Below are 20,945 nucleotides of genomic sequence, written 5' to 3'. Positions count from 1 at the left end.
CTGCCGTTGGTGGCGTACCTGAGTAATCCCGGCACATGTCAATGTGTGAGGTGTATGTGAACTTGTATGCCGTGTTAACGAGTTTCCTTTTAGGCCACTTCAAAGACTAATAAATAATAATTGTTATTATATTATTATTATAAATCACATATATTAAATATTTGCAAAAATACCACACATAGATATCAAATCATCGTGACTCCTCACACGTACTACATGTGTTACAAATACCATATATAGTAATGCGCCGATAAAAAAACTTGTTTTGCGCGCACTTGCTAGTCTGAAATAGAATGTTCATGAGTAGAATCTCGTGAATTCGATATTGACGGAGTACGAAAATATGTGCTATACCATTAGTGGTACGTGTATCTCAGTATGGCGAGATTTCATGATTGGGACGCTCTGTTGTAGCGAAGTAAACTAGCTAATGTTTTTTTAGTTGGACGTGACCGCACTCTGAATTGTCCATACTGCATAGATATTAATGTATATAATATGGTGTGGTATAGTTCTTCAATGACATCGCATCATTATATCTTTCTGGGTCATTTGAATTAAACTTGGAAGATATTGATCTTTTCGAAAATACGTAATCAGCGACTAAAATTGTTCAATAATTGCGTCCCAACGTCGATGTCACAGTGCCCACTCGTAAGGACTTAAACGATCACGTGCCCTGAAAGTATAGTTAACATAATAAGCACAGTGACCCAGCTATGAATATTCCGTATATCATACACAGTAAAGGGACTGTGTCTCTGCCGTGAAGTACAGCAAACATCTCATTTTTGAATCGCTGATGAAAAGGGGATTTCCGCTCCACCCGCTCATGGACTAAAATATCTAGGCTGTCAATATTGCTCTTGCCTAATGTTTTTTTCCACCTAATGACTGAAATGTTTTTAATGGAATGGGCTTATAATCATTATGGCGGAGGTAATGCCAGCGACCAAACACCGAGGATGCATTAACGTCCTAAACTTAATTTCATTGTCAAGGTCAACTGTATTCAAATTTGTCTTATTTAAAAGTTGGCGGCCTGACAATTTGTGTCAAAATTTAAGGCAGTTTACATTGTTATATTGACCCGTATACGTTGTTAAACTCGAACTAGTGTGCCAATTGGTTATAATATAGAGCTAACAAAATGGCTGCATGCTCCAACTAATTAATATGCATGTATTTTATTGTGATATTTCACTATTGTGACTAGAATTGTGAACTAGTATTGCTGGATTGAAAAAGTACACACAAGTCGCCAACGGAAACATCTTTATGTGAGTCGGCGCCATTGTGCACGTTATACAATGGCCGCCATATTTATGGCCCTTGTAAGAAGCCCCAGAAGCGTATTATATCTGTATTATATAATTACCGGACACAACCTTCGACGTCGTAATTACCAGGCACATCTTACGAAGACGTAACTTTTTCTACTGAGAACACGGTATTTGAACAGAAACGAACATTTGAATTTTGCATATATATACGGTACAAAGCATAAAGTTTGTTTTTAAAAAAACATATACGACAAATAGTGGAATTTCTCAGCGAAGTATGAAATATTACAACCCAGTCCGATAAATTCAAAACAACACGACATGTTTAATCGTGAGTCATTTATTAAACAAGTCATAAAACAGACCAAGGCGGCCATCACCCATCTCGGACTTGTGGGCGATTCCATTATATGACAGAGGTGTTTTCTATTTTATTTATTTCTATTTTTAACGTGTTGATCACTTCTAATTTAGGTGGACACATGTGAATCCAAACACAAAATTTGGTGGATATGAGAAATATTTCGCAAATACAGTCGACTCACAAGCAATTTCACCCCACCCAACTTATAATACTAAAAACCTCCACTCGCAAATATATGGTATGACCCAAATGCCACAATCGTAATTATGCCCTCGGCCTCGCAACGCACAAGGTAGCAACTCGAACCCACCAAGAATTATAGCGTCTGAAACCATGCCCAAGTGATGAGAACTACTATGGATGGGAAATTATTCCGCCTCCTCTGGTTTAGTTGTACTGTTTTATGTTCAGCGCTGTTAACAGCTTCGCAAGGTAGGCGACTGAAATATTTTCACGTTGTTCGATATTATTGACCACTTGAGATATACTAGTTTATTGCAGCTCAGTTTGAGACTCTCAGGCGTGTTGTCGTAGTGTGAAGGCTTTGCCGATCAAACTAAATGGCCCGGCTGCTTCAACTCACCCCCTCGGTGTGTAATACATAAGACATGAATGTGTACCAGTCGGCGCTAAATTACGCACATGCCTTTGGACTTTTGCCCTGATACAAATCTATCATATATAAATCGATCTCGTAATCACGACATCGTACAAAAACACGATAAGATGATTGTGTGCGGTGATATAGATGCAACAAGTCGAGATTGAAGGGTCGGGTCATTATAATGACTGGGTAAATTTTTCTCACAAAACGTACAAAATTTGACTAAAAAATATCACACAAGATATAAAATTAGCGCATATACACTTCTGAGAAGAAACCGTGAAAAGGAAAATAATATAATTGGTACAAATTGTCGCTGAATAACTACTAGTACTCGAGGAGTAAAACAAGTCTTGTAGCTCTCCTCAACGATATCTCGGCGGCCATATTTGTGTATCGGTCTTTCCGCCAGGGGAAAGTACAGAACAATATGATAACGGACAACACCGGGGATTTTAATAGGTTCAACACACTCAGTGTGGACGGTGAGGGGGTAATGGTAATTTCATATTCTTCAGATGCAGCACTGCATTACAGTCTTCGTGGGGAATGTGACATTGATTTGAAAAACACAAATCCCCCCCCCCAGTTAGTGACGCACAATGTGTCCACATTTCTCAACCTCGTACACCCAAAACCAGACATAACACCCCCCCAAAAAAACAAAAAAACGAAAACCGACTAGTTATCACACCATTCTACATGTTCACAGAATTATACCCGTATGGAGTGAGCCATGGTGATGCCCAGTTACCTGTAGAAAATGACGGCACGTCACCGGAAGTGGTACTAACTAATAGTTTTCCGTATTATGGAACTTTTTACAAGTCTTTGTATGTGAGTAAAATATTCATTCCACTGCACTAAATATATATTATTATACATCTGTAACCGTAACGCCATAAGTTACAGCGTGTCGTAATTTTGCAGTATTTTACGGAGTATTTACATCCTACCATATTTTAAATATGGAACGATTACGCGCGTAAGGGTCCTCTAATAATAAAAACAAACATGGCTGCCACCAGGGTTTGACCGGATTCCGAGTCCACACAACGAAGTTCGCTGATTTTGTTTTAATTTTTTTGGATTTCGGTAGTCCCATGATGTTTCATTGGAAGGAAGGAAACGATGTATAATAATAAGGTTATTACGAGAATACCTCAAAGACTGCACTCGGACAGTACGCCGTCGTATCGATACTCCCGCTGCACTGTCTTCAAGTTCATGCATACTTTGAGGTATCCTCGGAATAGTTAACCACATATTATAGCATTTCAATACCGGCGAATTTTATGACGTAATTGCTGCAGAATATTCGCGATAATATATTCCATTCGTTACGTAATAAACCGTTAATTAAAATTCGAGTTAATAATTGTGGACGATCAATAAAATATAAAATGTATGTTGCCCGTACTACGAAGTTCTGCTAAGAACATCAATATCAGCATGATCAGATGTGTAACTCGATGTCCGTAACTCGAACAATTCAGAATCTCACTACGGGTAGTGTCCCAGGTGCAATGAGTAAAGAGCAATATCAATAGACCATTTTAAGCATATTGCGAGATCTCGCGTGATATATAGCAAATGTAAGCGTCATATTCTGTATTCCCTTCTAAAAAAAAGGTACAGATATCTGAGACATCAGCTTCTGTTCGCGTAGCCATATTATTGTTTAACTTAAAATGTTTCTCAACTCTGTAACCTAGCACAATCCATAGAGGAGAATTCAAAATTGTACAAACAAATAAATAGTAACTGAATGGTAAACAACAGAATAGCGGCACGAAAACGAATTTTGTCACGTGATATCCAGCCTACGAAACTGGTTCATGCGAGATCTCGTTGGACGCGGTGTAGGGGGGGGGGGGTGATTTCATCGTGTAAACGTTTGATAGCTTATCAGAACGCCGGGAACCAGGGACACCAGCGAATAAATTGCGCGAGCAAGAAATCAAACCGCCATTATCGCACGAATTCCGACTGATGACGCTAAAACTTGAAACTCGAAAGTTATTTAATATTGTATTCATTTTCTTTTCAATGTTATGACTATCTTTAGATAAACACAAATGGTGTAATTTCATTTGACAATTCACTGAGAGAATATGATGAGACAAGACCGAAAATACCAATCCGTAACGATGACGTAAGTAAATGCCTTGTGAATATGAATAACAATATTAACAACACTACGTATTTCCCATAATCTGGTTCAGTATCTTATTCGTATTTTATTTTTGAATCATAGAAATTTATATTTAATAGAACACGTTTTCATTTAAAACAGCAAAAGTAAAGAATGATTACGTTCACTGTACCTTTTTACAATTTCTATTATAATAATAGACTTAACGCAAATGGCCGTCAAAATCTCGTTGAGATTGAGAGACCCGCGAGATTTGTTTTTTTCTCTCTCAAGTAGTGTTTCATTCTCCCCCGTCATTCCATCCACTGTTTCAGTGTACTTGGAACAGTCGTGGATATTGCAAGTCTCGTGGCTGTCTCGCTCACAACGAGATCTCGGCTTCTATTTGCGTCTACAGTCTATGGCGTTCTAATTACTCAGGCTGATTTTACATGTCACATGCATTTCAGGAGGATGGTATTAAGTATACACTCATCGCACCCTTCTGGGCCGATGTGGACCTTAACGTCGGTGGCTATGTTCACTACAGACAAGTTAGTGACACGGTCATGTTAGAAGAAATCACTGATGACGTAAGAAGACATTTCATTGCGGAAAGAGATTTCATGGCGAAATGGGCTCTGATCGCTACATGGGACCGAGTCAAGTATCACGGTTCGACTTCTAGTGAAGTAAGTAACCATGGTAATACGCGCATCTGTCAATTCCCGTTAGTTTAAATTGTTCGGAGTCTGGTGACACTTTAAGTTACTCCATTGTAAATATTGTTATCTGCCGTATTGTCTTAGATTATGAGCTTTGTGATGATTACTTGATTCATTCAAGTTATTGTCTACTCACGGCGTTTTATAATGTGTGGTGCCTCATATTAACGCATGCGCATGTGTGTCATTTTTATACAGGAAAATACTTTTCAAGTTGTCATGACAACCGATGGTCGATTCTCTTTCATAAGTTTTATTTATGAGCGACTGGAATGGGCTGGTAATGATGCAACAGAATCGCTTCTTGCTGCGCAGGTAATACCTTGAACGCGTGATGGCGATCTAACTTCAAACATGAAGAGTGCCACCGCACGTAGGTTATCATTGGGACGTTGTTATAGCACAGCGTCATCGCCCATGTGCATGTATTTCTCTCCGCCGAATTTTATGTCTATTACAGTCAATATTTCCTGGATCTTTCCTGGACCCGGCAATAATATCACTAGATATACACGGAATATATTAACTCGGTTACTCATTATGTTATAATAAGTAAATTGAGTCATTTGGGTCAATAATTTGAAGATAAAAAATACCGACTCTATGTATCATACTAAAAACATGTTCATTTCATGTATCCACGATCTTAACTACGCAGTATAACACTGTTGGTGAATATTGCTGTTTATGACGTCACATTTCAGTCTGACAGACGTTTATACACTATTTTCAGGCTGGCTTTAATGCTGGGGATTATGTGAACTTTTATTTATTGCCAAATAATCAACACTATACCATAGTGAATTTAGCTGCGAGTAGTAACGTGGACAGTGATGGTGTGTGGATGTACAGGGTTGATACAACTATTGACAATGTGCCGTGTGCAACAGGTAAGGTGTTCATCCGTCCAAAGATTCATTACGCGAAAAGTATATTTTTTGGCGATCCGTTCCGCTAGGATTTTTAATTTTAATTTTACTGTATTGAAACGCACATTCAGTGCTACCAGTAACCTTAATCGTTATTTACATTCGTTGATTAAAATAAATAAAAAAACCGCTATAGAAGTCTCTTGTCTGTGTGTCTGTTCAAACTTGATAGGCTGATCACATCTGTACTGTGGATTGTTAATCTGCCTACCGGCTTGTATATTCACTTATTTGCTTATTGCACCGTGTTGTGACGGTGGCGTGCACTTGCACTTCGCGTAAACATTTAATACAAGTTTTACACGCGTAGTATACGTCACATGCGCCCCACATTGACGCGGTGATACGACTGTGGCGCTGTATCCGTATTATCAACTATATACTAGTATGTCATTGTAATATATATGTCAAATTGAATACGACTGTTGTATCCTATGTAGGTTTATGTATATACCCATCTCTTGGAACCATGCTTGGTGGTAATGTAGTTTCAATCAGCGGGCTTGCCTTTGATAGCAGTGACGTCATCATATGCACATTTGGAGACTATCGACCAATGAACGGTACCTTTATCAGCAGCGACGAAATACGGTGTACTACTCCTTCGTTTTTCGGAGTTGGTGTGATGCTCGTATCTGTATCGCGAGACGGTGGTTTGACTTATGAACCCACTGAAGCAGAAAACCAAGGAAGGTTTTACGTCCGTAAGTTTCAATTCGGATTTTCTACAATTATCTCGTGCCCTCTTGCGATGAAACACGTCTGTGATGTGAATGGTATAAGGAACACTGCTTACAACGTCGATATTTTGATCGGTTGTCGACCGAAAGATAAAAAACACTGTGTTTTAAAATTTAGCTTGATCACATATGACGATCGACTACAGCACCAAGCAAATTTTCTCTTTCGGCGGAATTGCTTACGTCATCTCAACGTCATAGTATTGCTTTGTCGATAGAGGGCGCGGTATTTTGGATTAGTGTATTGGATGAATCTCAACTTCAAATATTTGAAAATAAATGACATACACATAACATGCGATATGCGGGGGTTACTATACCCATGTGCGTTCGGTACAAAATCCCGCACTTTTATCTTTTGCAATGTCCATCGTCAGTGACAGATACACATAATACAAACACGTACGAATACAACTTGCTGCTGTGAAAAAGTCTGTGTTAGACAATAATTCATATACACATAACGCCTGCTACTGAATTATGTGCAAATTGACCAATCACGTGAAAAATCATATATAGGAATTATATTAATTATAACACTTATAATTTCACACGCCTTGCAGAAAATTACGATCGTGTAGAAGACGATCACGTGACACGTGTAGATAGCGGTTCGGACGACTGGAGGTTTGCCGGCAGACAGCTCACACTGGAATGGGACTACGAGGAGATCCCGGACGACAAGGTTGCAGTGGAGGTATTCGTGTACCAGGAGCACGGCGCAGAGGGACCCCGGTGGGAGTGGGTATATACCATCGACCCGAGTACTCCAAACGACGGCAGACTCACGTTCATACCGACGCCCGTGGCCGCGGTGTCTGACGGGACTGACTATGGCTCGATACGTATCATCGGAGAAAATAACCCGTGAGTAATTGCACATTACGTCATTATTAGTTAGATAAGTTTCCATATGATGTTAATTTTTAGCATTTTTGAAAAAAAATATTAATTTAAAACGATTAATAACTGCAGCTACAGCGTATGTGACGATTTGTCTTCGTGATGTTTATCCCTGATTATTGCGCCGAGACGATTACTTGTCACATCAGGCAGACGACTTGAAATATTCATGTACGTTGGGCGTGATTTTAATTGATCACTTTTTGTTTTAAGGTAGCGGGACTATTATTTGCATACTTGTTTTCATCTTCTAATTGTGACTAAATGACTACAAATAGACCCGGGAAAGTATATATTTTTAGAATCGCCAGACTTCAAGCTTTTCACAAGTGTATTTTGCATGCCCGTATCTGCATTCTACGACGCGTTACTCAATCAAAGGTGAAAAAATACTTTTTCTGTAAAAAAAAATAATTACGCATTTATGCTGGCGTTTTAAAAAATAGTGTGCTGAATTTCAATTACTGTTTTAGTCGCATTGCCCCCAACTCAAACCACAACTCGTTGGTAAATAATTGATGAAATAGTTTGTCTGGACACATTCAAGTTCCTCTCACTGTCACCTTAAAGCTGTGAAAATTTGGTGTTAATCCGACGAAAATAAGTATACGTTATTTTTTGTTAAAGACCTTGTATTTTGAAAAACATAAACTCCTGGAAAACGTCCATGAAGTCACAGCAAAGATTTTCAAGCTTGTTTATCGGCACAATCAATTTGTTTTCCCATCAAGGTCTGTTTTAACATGTGTAGGGACATCCAAATGTGTAAGGCTATTGGAAACCAAAAAAATAAAGGAATGGGATAGCGATAATTGGATAAATTCGGCATATGAAAACACCAAAATCAATGATTTTTTCAGTGGTTGTGTGACCTTGTGTCTGACACATTCAAATGCAAATGACTAATCTGTGAAACAAACAGGGGCGGAGACAAACCACTCAAATGTTTGGAAACACTCATTGTGTGTCAGATAGCTACTGATAACACATCCTAACATTGCTTTGTCTTGAGTTTATCTTTGAAACTTATAGGCACACAGATTAAACCTGTGTTGTTGATTTTGGAAAACACTACTGAGGCTGCCTTGCTTTCCTTCAGAAAATCTACATTTTAACCAACTTACATGACATTCTATGTTATGTTGACTTTATCATATGAAAGTTTATAGTGCATTTCATCAATTAATAAATAAATGTGAAAATCGTAATTTTCAACACAAATAATAGTCTCGCTACCTTAATTATGCCAGACGCCAATATAACTTTGACGCAAAGCGCCCTCTAGATCTTTCTCAGAGCGACTTACTACATTTCTTCCCGTCATCTCATTCACTTTTTTCAATACCATGGTTACACAAATTTGTAAACACTATAGCATCTTACAAACAAACTGACTGGCGATTTCAATACTAGTATTTGATTATGTATAAGACCCTTGGGCGTCAGGTATACCAATCACTGTCACACATTGCTATCCCCAGCACTCACTACATGAACCAATCATCGTGATGTATTATGCGATTGCGCACACAAGTCCGATTAATCCAAAATGTCGTATTTCAGCTATGGCCGAGCATTATGGGAGACGCCTCACTCATTGGCCTATTTGTTGGAGCAGTCGTATCAAGACGATCCTTATGGATGGTCTGTCCGGGCATGTGATGATTTTTATAAACGTGATCAGTTACTGCTAGATTTCATTCAAGGTGAATACAATTTATATATATAGCTTTCACTTTTTTGACGTCAAATTACGTAGACGAGCTTACGCAACGTTGTACAAATACTGGCGTGCAGTTGGTTGTCACTTAGAATAAGAAACATATCTGAAATACCTATCACCAGGGGGCGCTTCACTTGATGGGCGTTGGCTGGTTCCCGCCTCAAGTGTCATGGCGTACCAAGCCACAAGAGGCCGGTAACTAGTAACGGTTCCGGCATTCTGATTGGTACACCACTTTCTCGTTGCTTGTTCCATCTCCCTTAGTTACCTGACGTCAGCGCTTACGCTCGTGGCCGTTCAGGGGTTTCCTTTTGCTTTCGAAAGTTGGGCGAATAAAAAGAATTGTTTCTTTTGTTATAAATTTGCACAGAACATATCAAATCTGTAAATCTAAGCAGGCAGTATGTATGAGCATGGCTTTATTGTAGCATTACAGACACGTTTACGCAAAACGGAACTTGGAATGTTTTCAAATTACGTCACCCAGTCGCGTTCCTTCCGGCCGGAAAACCGGCCCAAATGGAACAATATGGCGATTACTCGTTACCTGCGTCCTACCTGCCATTCGCAAAGGACGCCGGGAACCAGCGAATTGATGGGCGTCGACAGATCGAAACAATATCGACGTTCTTAACCGTGAACGGCGTCCTTTATACCAATTTACCGCACAGGAACGCGTTGTCGCAAGAGGGCGCCACCTGAAAAAATGTGTTTTATTCGGACAACTTCCTATTTTTTTAAAGCAACTAACTCAAACAAAACACACGCGATGTGACGGCGAACACTGATGTTTTTTTTTTCTTGTTTATTTATTTTTTTCTCCGGTAAAGGTTTGTTACCGTGTCCGTGTACATTGCAACAGGTACTGGTGGACACCGGTAGATGGCAGGTTGATACAGGATGTAGTATGTTTCACGGAAGCAAGTGTACCTATCACCAGGGGGCGCTTCACTGTGCTAGATCAGCCATGCCAACGTAAGTGTATCGATTTGAATTTTTTTCTTGGTAACGTATAGAAACATAGAAAAGCCAAATCATGAATGATTTGAAAATAGATTTTGGTCTTAAACTGTCAACTCTACTCTAGCAAGGAAATGGAAGCACGGACTACACAGAAGAGACCGACATGGAGATTCCATACTTGTGTATGTTTGTTGATCACCATGCTTATGTGTATTTGTTTTTACTCTACGCCCAATGTACAGCAGACAAAACGAAAATAGGGTCATTTGAGAACGGTCTTACTTGTGTTATAATGTAAAAATCTTTCTGTGTATGGCATGTAAAACCAACACATGTAATTTTCTGTAGGAATGTCTTTAAAGCAGGAGGGTCGTCGCCTGCGCACGCGGGGGAATTGAGTCCCAAGCGACGATAACAACACACGCTAAAAACGCAAAGGCTCATGGGTAAACGCTTGTTTGCAAACAATGACACGCGATGGCCATCTGACGCATGCGCAGGTGACGACTCTCCCGCTTTAATAACTGCAACTCGATCATCTGAGTCGAACTGAGACATCCCTATTACCATTAGGTCTGGGCTACTAAACCGACCACGAACTTCGGAAATACTGGACGTAAGGAACAAAATACACTTCAAAAATGGATGACATTTTATCAGCTGGCATTAAAAATCAATACAATTCTTGACAAAAAACAAAACTGAAACTTTAACTTGAATAAAGAAAGGAAAAATCCGTTGTTATTGTGAACATGTGCGTTTGTTCTTCGCAACTGGAAAAACGGTCTTGAAACGATTACAGGGCTATTTGTCTTTTGGTTGTAGCAAAGACTCTACAGTTTCGTGGTTGTAGAGTCTAGTTTTGTAACTTGTTTAAGAAAAATGACGTCATATATATTATCTGTACATGCGCAGAAACCTGGGTGGTGGTAACCAGTGTTGCTATGACGCGGATGGCAATCTGATGTTCTCATCGGACACCGACCAAGGGAGCACGCCTGACAGATATCACACATGGGGATATCATCCATATAATGAACTTGGCAGAGTGCCAAGTATGTCACATTGGCTTGATGACGTAGTTACTTTCTACTACTGTTGTCTGTGGTCAGACTGGTGTTGGAAATACATGGAGCTACGAGCAACCACGGACTGTATTGATTACGAACCTTCGAGACCAGGTATGAATATATTTACGTAATAATTAGGCGTCCTTGTACGGGGAATTATGGGTAATGACCTAATATGTTTGGCTTTCAGCCAATCACTGATGCTGTAACAACGCGCAAGAACTACTCGTTATTTTATTTTCCGCGATTTCGGTAGTAAACTTGAAATCGGCCCAAACTGACGGAACTCACTTTTTGAATAAAATAAACTTAGCGATTAGAATAAAATGTTATTAATGTGTCACTAGACGCTCTAGAAGTTTTTATTTTTAGATTATAAGGCTTATAAGAATAATACGATTGTAAGAATTTTATCTTTGTAATGGACGGTGCGTCGATTCCACGGTGGCTGTCTTTTACAAGCTGTGTTTGGAGCGATAACCAAACAAATGATATAATTGTACTGATGTAATTATTGCAATTGTCATCTCTCAGGTGACTGTGCATATCGGGTATTGTTTGTATGAAATTCAAAAGCACGGTCTGCCAACCACCACATTTTAAACTATTAAACTATACTACTATACCATTAGGGACGCACTTAAAAAAGTTCAACTCTCTATTTGACTAGCTAGAACAGATTATTTATATATTATGTATGTATATGTATTTGTATTACATCGTCACGCCCTCTAGCGACGAAACACGTCTGTGTCGAAACTAGTTAACAGGAAGGCGATATTGTTTTGATGATCAGTTGTCCGTAAATCAAATGTTTTGAGATATTTACACACAGTTATCATTTGAACACCATTTTTTGCGCCCATGACGTCACAGTGTTTTGTCGCTTGAGGGCGCCTCATTCATAGAACCAGGCTATTTAGTAACTTCCCGATCGTTTTCTCAATAGCGGTTGTCGTAGGGGATCCACACTTCGTCACATTGGATGGACTAGAATATGCGTTTAATGATATGGGTGAATTTATTTTGCTGAAGACAAACGACGACAAGATTGAACTTCAAGGAAGATTTGAAAAAGTTAAAGACAGCGAAGGTAGGAATAGACCTTGTTTAACAATAACCAAACAAACAAAAGTATAATCGAAGTACACTAAAGAGGGCGAGTATTCGTTGTGCATTTTGATTAGCAGACTGACTTGTGGAATGCAGTTTAGGCATAGTACACGTTGATGATTGCAACTACGTCATCGCTGTATAAATACGTTTGAAGCATTTGACACTGAGGGCGTATTGGTGGGTATACCTCCGGTTGTTGTTTGTTTGTTCGGTGTTTGTGTACATACGCGAACCCCATATCGCACTGATATGCTTTAGAAATCTTTATCCGACACCCAATTTGCAACAAACCACGCAATCAAACCAAAATAGAATAAATCAAAGAACATTAACAGATCGCATTCTTCAACAATCCAAACGCATCTGTATGCGTGATGTTCTTAGAAAATGTTAACAATAAACATGCACACGAAATAGTCACACATGTACCATTTCGCAAAACCAACAAGGCCTACAATGCCCATACGCCCAGTCCAACGTTCCTGAGTTTCTCCCTTCTTTTTTTATTTGGGCATTCTATTAATTTGCGTACAATTTAGTGATATTTATATTATGTGCAAACCTTATACAGGAAAAGAAGTTAATGCCACCGTGTTGACTGCCGTCGTCATGCAAGATACGCTTTACAGTGGAGCCAAAGTTGAGATAAGACTGCACGAACAAACATTAATGGAAATACTAGTTAACGAACAAATAATAAGTCTCGGTGGTCAAACCTGGTTAGACTTCAATGGTAGGTATGCAGTTTCTGTGTTTTCTGTAGAACTCTTAAGTGATTGGATGTTACTCAGAATTCAGTGTTTGTAGTTAAACATATATGCAGTGCATTATGGGAAAGACATTCCAATAGTGTAGAGCAAATAGCAACATTTGGGAATACAAATACATTCTGTTTGGAAACCAATTAAAACAAATATATTAGATTTTCGAAAAAAAATGTTTAATGATCCAATTAATTCATTAATTTTTTTCTCACATTTTGTAAGTATGAAGAACATGGCGTCACATAATGGAATCATACGAGTCAGAGTGGTTACGTCACACATATCTAATTGCATCCTTTGAAAGTTACGTTTTGAGTTCTAAATTCCAATCTCAGATTGTACTATAATTTAGTGGTCATTTTGAGTACATGTACTTTCATGTTTTTCATTGTTCATTTTGACCGTTTTCCTTGCATCTATTCGAAATGAATCACTTGATTTTCTTTGTGTCTGTGTTTATTGCAAAGCAAAAGGCCATCATGATTGGCCCAAAGATCAAATACACTTTTATTTAACAGCATTATGTACAACGAAATACATTCAAGTTGTGCTTTTTATGGCAAAATAAACAAAACTAGCTAACTGGCTTAAATTAGTATCATTTCTTGAACTCATAAACGAGATAAATTTATTGAAAGTAGGGTTAGTGCAAAACCACACAGACAAAAAATCAGCTATAATACGGTGATAATGATGGCAAATAGCCATACAAATATATTCGTCCTCAATATAAAATTGATTGCGCTCAACACTGTATTCACAAAATTTATTATCAAGGGGGACAATTTCATGTTTTCCCTTTCCAATACACAAATTGTGAGAAGAACATCGCAGCCCTGACAACGCAGCTCTAAATTTGAAAATAAATCACTTATGCCTATGAAGTTCAATAGACCTTAGATGAAAATGGTCGCCGAGATCTCCTCAAGAGAAAACCACTAGCACGGAGAAACGTCTAAATGAATTTTGATGCAATTTCAATCAATATGCAAATAAAACATAAGAAATAAGCATAATGTACGTAATTTTAAAGAGCATGTAATTTAATTGTTTTATTTCAATTAATTTGATACTTAGCTTGACACATTTCATTTGCATTGCTTAGATTCGCCATTTTTTATAATTCGTCATGATCTCACCAGGGCTAAATTTCATCCTGAGATAATACTCTTTCAAAAACAAGGTGTCACACACTTTAATTGTCGGTAGTAACAATTTAATGTTTTCAGCCTTTTTAGATTAAAACCATATTTCTAATTTATCTACACAGGAGTTGCTCTGAAAAATCACGAGCGTTACCTTGACGACAGTAATATTGCTCAAGTTACCGTAATATTAGAACGTGGCATTGGTGTTGACGTCATAGCCAATCATGACCTGCTGACCTTACACTTTCTCCTACCAATAACACTGAAAGTAAGATAACGTTGGTGTATATGTAGTAAAACCCCTTTTATATAAATCGCGCCCTCTAGCAGCAAAGCCATGTGTGATGTGAACGTTTTATATAGGATGCCAGTAATATCGTTGAAAGCGACCAATGGATGTTGAGTCAAATAGAATATTGTAAAGCTATCAAAATAGTATTTGTCATGGACGAAAGTATAAATATCGGAATAATATCGGCTCGACAGACAATTCTTTCAACTATTTACGTCACAATTCACTATATGGCGGTTGTTTGAGCCTTAACTTGGATTTGCTCAGAATCATAACTCTGAAATCTGATATCACGTGATTGCGAAACTTGGATTTGTGCGACCATGCTCGTGCTGACAATTACGATTTCTAACGTATTTTTTTTTCTCATCCCAGAACACTGTAAATGGTCTTTTTGGTAACTGGAACGAGGACCCCACTGATGACCTTACTACACCAACTGGCACCATCATCAATTATAATTCTCCACCCGAGGTGATATTCGAAGACTTCGGACGATCATGTAAGGAAATGTCAATGTTAACCTCGATATATTCTTTTTCTTAGATAACTTAGATGCACATAACCCTAGAGATCTCATTAAAATCGAAGAGATATGATATGCCCCTCAAATATTATCCCATTCTCCCCCATAATCATATACACTGTCCCACTGATTTATGTAATAGTTGTACATGAATATGGAATAATGGTAGCGATGTCGAGAAAGAATGCAACACTGTTTAGGGTCAAACAAGTCCCGAGGTTTTCTCGCTCTGAACGGGATTTCGGCGGCCATTTTTGTTTAAAAGTTTATTGTATGTATAGTCGCAAATTAGAGTCCCGAAAGCTTTTTAAGCTGAGTTTGTCATGGCACATCTTTTCAGTTGTTGTTTAAAACAGACGTGTAGTTCCACTTTCTATTGATCAATGTCACCATAGTCCACATATCTTGTCAGGGGAGATTACTAACACCGATATGTTCGCATACGATGCCGGTAAAAGCCATACAGATTACCACGACGCAGACTTCGTGCCGGTATTTGAACCACCAAGCGACGAGGAGTTACCGCGGGAATTGTTGGATGATATGGAAGAACTCTGCAAGGGCAACATGCAATGCGAATTCGACGTAAGGACGACAGAGAGACTTGATATTGGGGGAGTAACCAAAGACGGGGTCGATCGGTACGAAAACATTAGCAGAAGTGCACAAAAAGGTACGATTTTAAAACAAAGTACAGCAACACGTAAGCATAGTTCATAATCTTATGTGTGCATCAATATACAACAAAATAACATAATATGAGTTGCATGATCCCATCAACGTACACTAGTTGTTATGTGATTACTTATTAGTTGTTGCATGTCCGCACATCCCAACACCAAGGCATGGATACAAAACTTTCGATGGTGATACGAGGCATCATTTGGAAGGCAGTGTCATCACGTTTTCTTGTCACGATGGATTTGTTCAGACGGGAACACCGACCAGGGAGTGTCAATACAACAGTAAATGGACGGGTGACGATGTTCTAAATGACTGTATAAGTGAGTGTCATTAGTAAAGACAATATCTATATTAAAGCGGGCGAGTCGTCACCCGCGCATGCGTCAATGGCCTTAGTGTGTCATTTTTTTACAAACAAGCGTCTACCTTTACTTTTTTAGTGTGTGTTGTTATCGTCGCTTGGGATTCAATTCCCGCGCGTGCGCAGGTGACGGCCCTCCCGCTGAAAATGCTTTTGCGTAGTTTCTTCGCTCCTTTTCGTAATTATTCTTCTGATTATACAGGAACAGATATGCATCGCATTCGTGTCTTATAATATTAAATTTAGAAAGTTGTGTAAAATATCTTCTGTGGACGACGTTCACGTTAAGCTTAGAAAAAAAGCTTTAGTGTTTCAAAGCGTGTTTTTAAACAATTTGTTGGATAGTGATGTTTTTTTTTATAAACCTCGCATCTGGCGGATATTATTTCAACGGGTTTATGTGCATTAATGTTGTGTTCTTTGCTTTACTGTGATATATTTTATTAGATTCTTATCAGAACGAGGCTCGCTTCCTTTGTTGTTGTTCAGATGGGATATCCGTACAATAAGCTAATAGAATAAGAAGTGATATGGAAGCGTTTCTTAAACGTATTTGGCTGAGTAGTCGTTCGTCAAGTGGATTATAGCTCAGACTAGTAATACAACAGACTCGCAACGCCTATTGTTTAAGGTGTTAATCGGCTTAATTGTATATGCCATGCGTGCCACGCTCTGCAGCATTGGCATAGACACCGTCGAAGTTTACCGAGCACTGGATATTCTTCACACTTCGTGCTCCTTCGGAAATTGCGTATTTCTTCGTAAAACGGATCCGGATATATTTAAAAAAACGGGAGATGCGTTCTGGACATTTTGACCTTTGCAGCTGTGTAAGAATTTTAAGAATCGACCAAGAATCAGGGGAGTTACAAGTAACTGAATGTCTTAGTGTTTACCTCAAATAGTTTTTGAATATATAATGAGCAACTTTGAAACGATATTTCTCGCTGTTGCGGATTTTGCGGAAGGTTTCCAATATTTATTTGGAGAGAGCTTATCGCTGCGTTTTGAACGATCATACTTCTTTGTGTGTTACCCGTTTTGTTTTTGTGTTCCGGGATGCCGAAACATGAGATAGCTAGTGTCATGTACATATCTCTCTCAGCGAATCAGCGTGATCCAATAACGGTAAAAACTGGAGGTGCGTTATTTTTGTTGCGTTCGACATAGTGCGCGATCTACGCGTTGTTCAGTGACTGTTTCAATTTTCTATTGTGTGTCAGTATTGTTGCTATTTCGAGTTTCACTGATTTTGTTTGACTTCCGTCATAGTTTTGTATAAAAATAGCCCAGTATATTTCTTTTTATTCTTAATTTCAGGAAATGAAAAACACGAGATCGATCAGGGGTCGCAAAGTTCTACAGAGAAATTTTCATTATCTTCGTCAAAATGTTCTCCTAAAATAGCTTCCCACTCGTAATTATCGTCTACAGATTCGCCAAATTTTTCCGTAAATGCCATTTTCGAAGTTCACTGACAACTCCTGTCGTCTATGTCACTTCCTGTCTTTATTTCTCGCGATGCATCGCGATAGTTGATTGTAATATAAATAGATCTCGCGTTATTTTGTGAAATATAATGAAAATGTTGTTGCTCAGCAACGTTTACTCGGTAGGATAAGAACTGATAACCTAAACAAACGTGGCACGCATTACTTCAAAAGAAAACGCCGCGTTGCGAGTCTGTTGTATTACTAGTCTGAGATTATAGTAAAAACTGTTGCTGCTGACTAGATTTTAATATGATTCAATGTGTCTGCACCACAAGTAACGCCATGACGTAGATGTTCAAAAGCAATGCCTTCAACTGTGTTTGCTTGTAAAATTTTTTCTTACTTAGAATATAACAAATCTCCTAAAGTTAAAACAGCAGCGAAGATGCGAACGACCTTCTTTTTATATATTTAGATGAACGCAGCGATTTGTTATGTGTATTGTGTCTTTTTTGTTAATAGAAACTGAATGCGGCACAATTGTGGCACCAGAACACGCATCAATCGAAGTGAAGGTGGAGAATGAACTCCATGTGGCCTATTTTTCTTGCGAGGAAGGTTATTCTATAAGTGGTGCGACAAAGCGTCAATGTCTTTTTGAAGTATGGTCGGGTCTTGACACGGAGTGCTACGGTAAGCAATACAGTCTTTACCTCCCCCACTCCACTTGCTATTATCTGTCAAATTCATGATGAATAATATATACAGTTACATGTATTCAAGAAGTAATGTTTTAATATGTAATTCGGCAACAGATATACTAGTAATAGAGCAGTATTATTAATTCGATTAGTGACAACACGTTTACTCTTCAAGTACGTATATGTAAATCTGGAACGCATCCGTAAGATCGTTTTGCATTGAGTGAATACTGTTGTGATTGTTACCAAAATAACGACAAAATGTAACAAAATGAGTAAAAAACGCTAAAAATGTCAAAGTTATCCACAATGCTTCTTTCGCAAATTTATAAGGAAAAGAATTTGTTGCAATGTTTGACTTGCTAACATTGTCCTTGAAACGTTGACCCGATTATTCAAAATATGACGTAACATTTTGAAGGACAAAGTTTTTTTGATGGGCAAATAAATAAATAAATAAATAAATAAATAAATAAATAAATAAATAAATAAATAAATAAATAAATAAATAAATAAATAAATAAATAAATAAATAAATAAATAAATCCACTCGAGATTCTGCATTATAATGTATTGTGATCGTAGCATATACAACAACAAACAAAATCAAATGATTTCTAAATTATCTGACTGAACTTATATTTGTATTTTTTGCAGTGGGCATCGATCCAGATGCAGAAATCTCTCTCATCATTGGTGTTTCCTGTGCTGTTGGTGTGTTGATTATTATCGTAATATCCTTTCTGGTTTACAGAAAGATAAATACGAACACAGACTTGGATACAAAGTGAGTAGTTTGTATATAAAAGTATATTTCATTCAGTGCAATAGCCTTAGGTATATGGTACAACAATTAACAAAGTTTATTCATCGTGGAAATAAACAGGTAGGTATTTCTCTCTGAAATCGGGATATTGTTGAAATACGAGGCAAATATGAAATTTATCCTCGACTATTCAATAACAAAGTTTACATATTCTCATGTTCTTCGGTGGTTAAGATTTCCGATCCAATTTATCAACCCGAATGTTGTGTGATGATGATCTCAACTGATATAGTATAGCCCTTTTCTTGTGTTATAGTTCAATATCGAAATACCGATATTTCGGTTGAGAATATGGCATTGAAATACACTTACTTCATCAAATATGAACATCACCACTAGTATCAACATTTTCAATTTATGTTCTTGGCCTATCTATAACCAATGATGACATTGCCTGACGGTGCATTGTATTCTATTTAATCGTGGCTAGCATAAATGAAACCAGGGTTTTGCCTAATCACAATAATGTATTCTTTAGATTATAAAGATGTATAATAATAAGGTTATGACGAGGATACCTCGAAGTATGCACTCAGACAGTAAGCCGTCGCATCCGCCTCAGGTGCGCGTCGGTCGATACTGCCGCTGTACTGTCTTCGTGCATGCTTTGAAGTATCCTCGTAATAACCTTTATATTATACATCTTTTTCTTCCAAGGATACATCATGGGAATGCCGAAATCTAAAATGTTTAGAACACAGTACAGTCAAACCTTGGTGGCAGTCATGTTTGTTTTTATTATTAGAGGACGCTTACGCGCGTAATCATTCCGTATTTGGAATATGGTAGGATGAAAATACGTCGTAAAATACCGCAAAATTACGCCACGCTGTAACTTATGGCGTTACTATGACAGATGTGTAATAATTTATATTATTACACGAATTGCTACGAAAGAGACTGGGAACATGGCGCATTTGATGATAGGCTACCCGTAAATAATCTACTGATCTTTCTATCTAACTTTCAGATCGCAGTCTGTAACGATGACATCTAACGTAACGTATGAAAACAGTACTGTGACCATCGAAGACCAGCCTACAAACAGGGATCGGAAATCCGACCAACCAGATGTGACTGAACCCGAGCCATCACCAGAAATCATAATATGAATAATTATGTAAATGTAACAAAATTTCAAATTAAATGTGAAGGATCGAATTATAAGCCTTTGTCTTCTTTGTGGTTGGCCTACATGTTATTATCCATATTACCCAAAATTCAATGCACGTAACTATTTAGTCATTTCTGCTACCGCCATATTGTTTCGAACACCAACACAGCAACATTTTTTGTGCTGACTGGTTTGGTATTCGAGTCTCGAGACAGCTACGTGATTAGAACCGTTTTACAACGACACGTACAAGAAGCTGATGGCGAATAATTTGATCCGAGTTTTGAGGGAATTTTGGAAAGATTAAAAACAAATAAGATCAATCCAAAAGACCACGTTATTTCAAGACACAATAATCAGAAAGATTTGTTTGTATAGTTATAAAATCGTTCCAGTTCATTTCGTGATAGTTTGGAAATCATGGGACACTATTGAAGTAAAGAGAAGATTGAAAATCGGGTATAAAATCTAACCTGTGGAAAAGTGTCGGGTATTTGTAAAATTGACCGACATAATTAAAGGGCGGTGGTTGTCGCGCCACA

The 20,945-nt window shown here is 38.1% G+C and overlaps 1 protein-coding gene across 1 annotated transcript; it reads left to right on the top strand.

Moving 5' to 3' along the window:
* Nucleotides 1-1,901: 1,901 nt before the first annotated feature.
* LOC102801443 (sushi domain-containing protein 2-like) lies at nt 1,902-20,450 on the top strand. The gene is made up of 21 exons (XM_085499519.1): nt 1,902-2,079; nt 2,964-3,088; nt 4,320-4,410; nt 4,548-4,552; nt 4,871-5,077; nt 5,309-5,425; nt 5,844-6,000; nt 6,480-6,743; nt 7,343-7,646; nt 9,246-9,388; nt 10,236-10,380; nt 11,284-11,549; nt 12,388-12,531; nt 13,126-13,287; nt 14,589-14,734; nt 15,134-15,260; nt 15,697-15,957; nt 16,097-16,288; nt 18,285-18,455; nt 19,121-19,250; nt 20,260-20,450. The coding sequence occupies exons 1-21, from the start codon at nt 1,992-1,994 to the stop codon at nt 20,399-20,401; spliced, it is 3,387 nt and encodes a 1,128-aa protein (XP_085355645.1). The 5' UTR covers nt 1,902-1,991; the 3' UTR covers nt 20,402-20,450.
* The last annotated feature ends 495 nt before the right edge of the window (nt 20,451-20,945 follow it).

This window comes from Saccoglossus kowalevskii, chromosome 5 (assembly GCF_978046115.1).
Source record: "Saccoglossus kowalevskii chromosome 5, keSacKowa6.1, whole genome shotgun sequence".
NCBI classification, from domain to species: domain Eukaryota; kingdom Metazoa; phylum Hemichordata; class Enteropneusta; family Harrimaniidae; genus Saccoglossus; species Saccoglossus kowalevskii.
This window is presented reverse-complemented; position numbering and strand designations above follow the sequence as displayed.

Excerpts from the sequence above, each read along its gene's own strand:
- LOC102801443 (XM_085499519.1), top strand. The coding sequence starts at position 1,992 with ATGAGAACTACTATGGATGGGAAATTATTCCGCCTCCTCTGGTTTAGT. Across the intron at positions 9,389-10,235 it reads ACTGCTAGATTTCATTCAAG|GTTTGTTACCGTGTCCGTGT; the intron begins GTGAATACAATT and ends TCTCCGGTAAAG. Across the intron at positions 12,532-13,125 it reads AAAAGTTAAAGACAGCGAAG|GAAAAGAAGTTAATGCCACC; the intron begins GTAGGAATAGAC and ends AACCTTATACAG.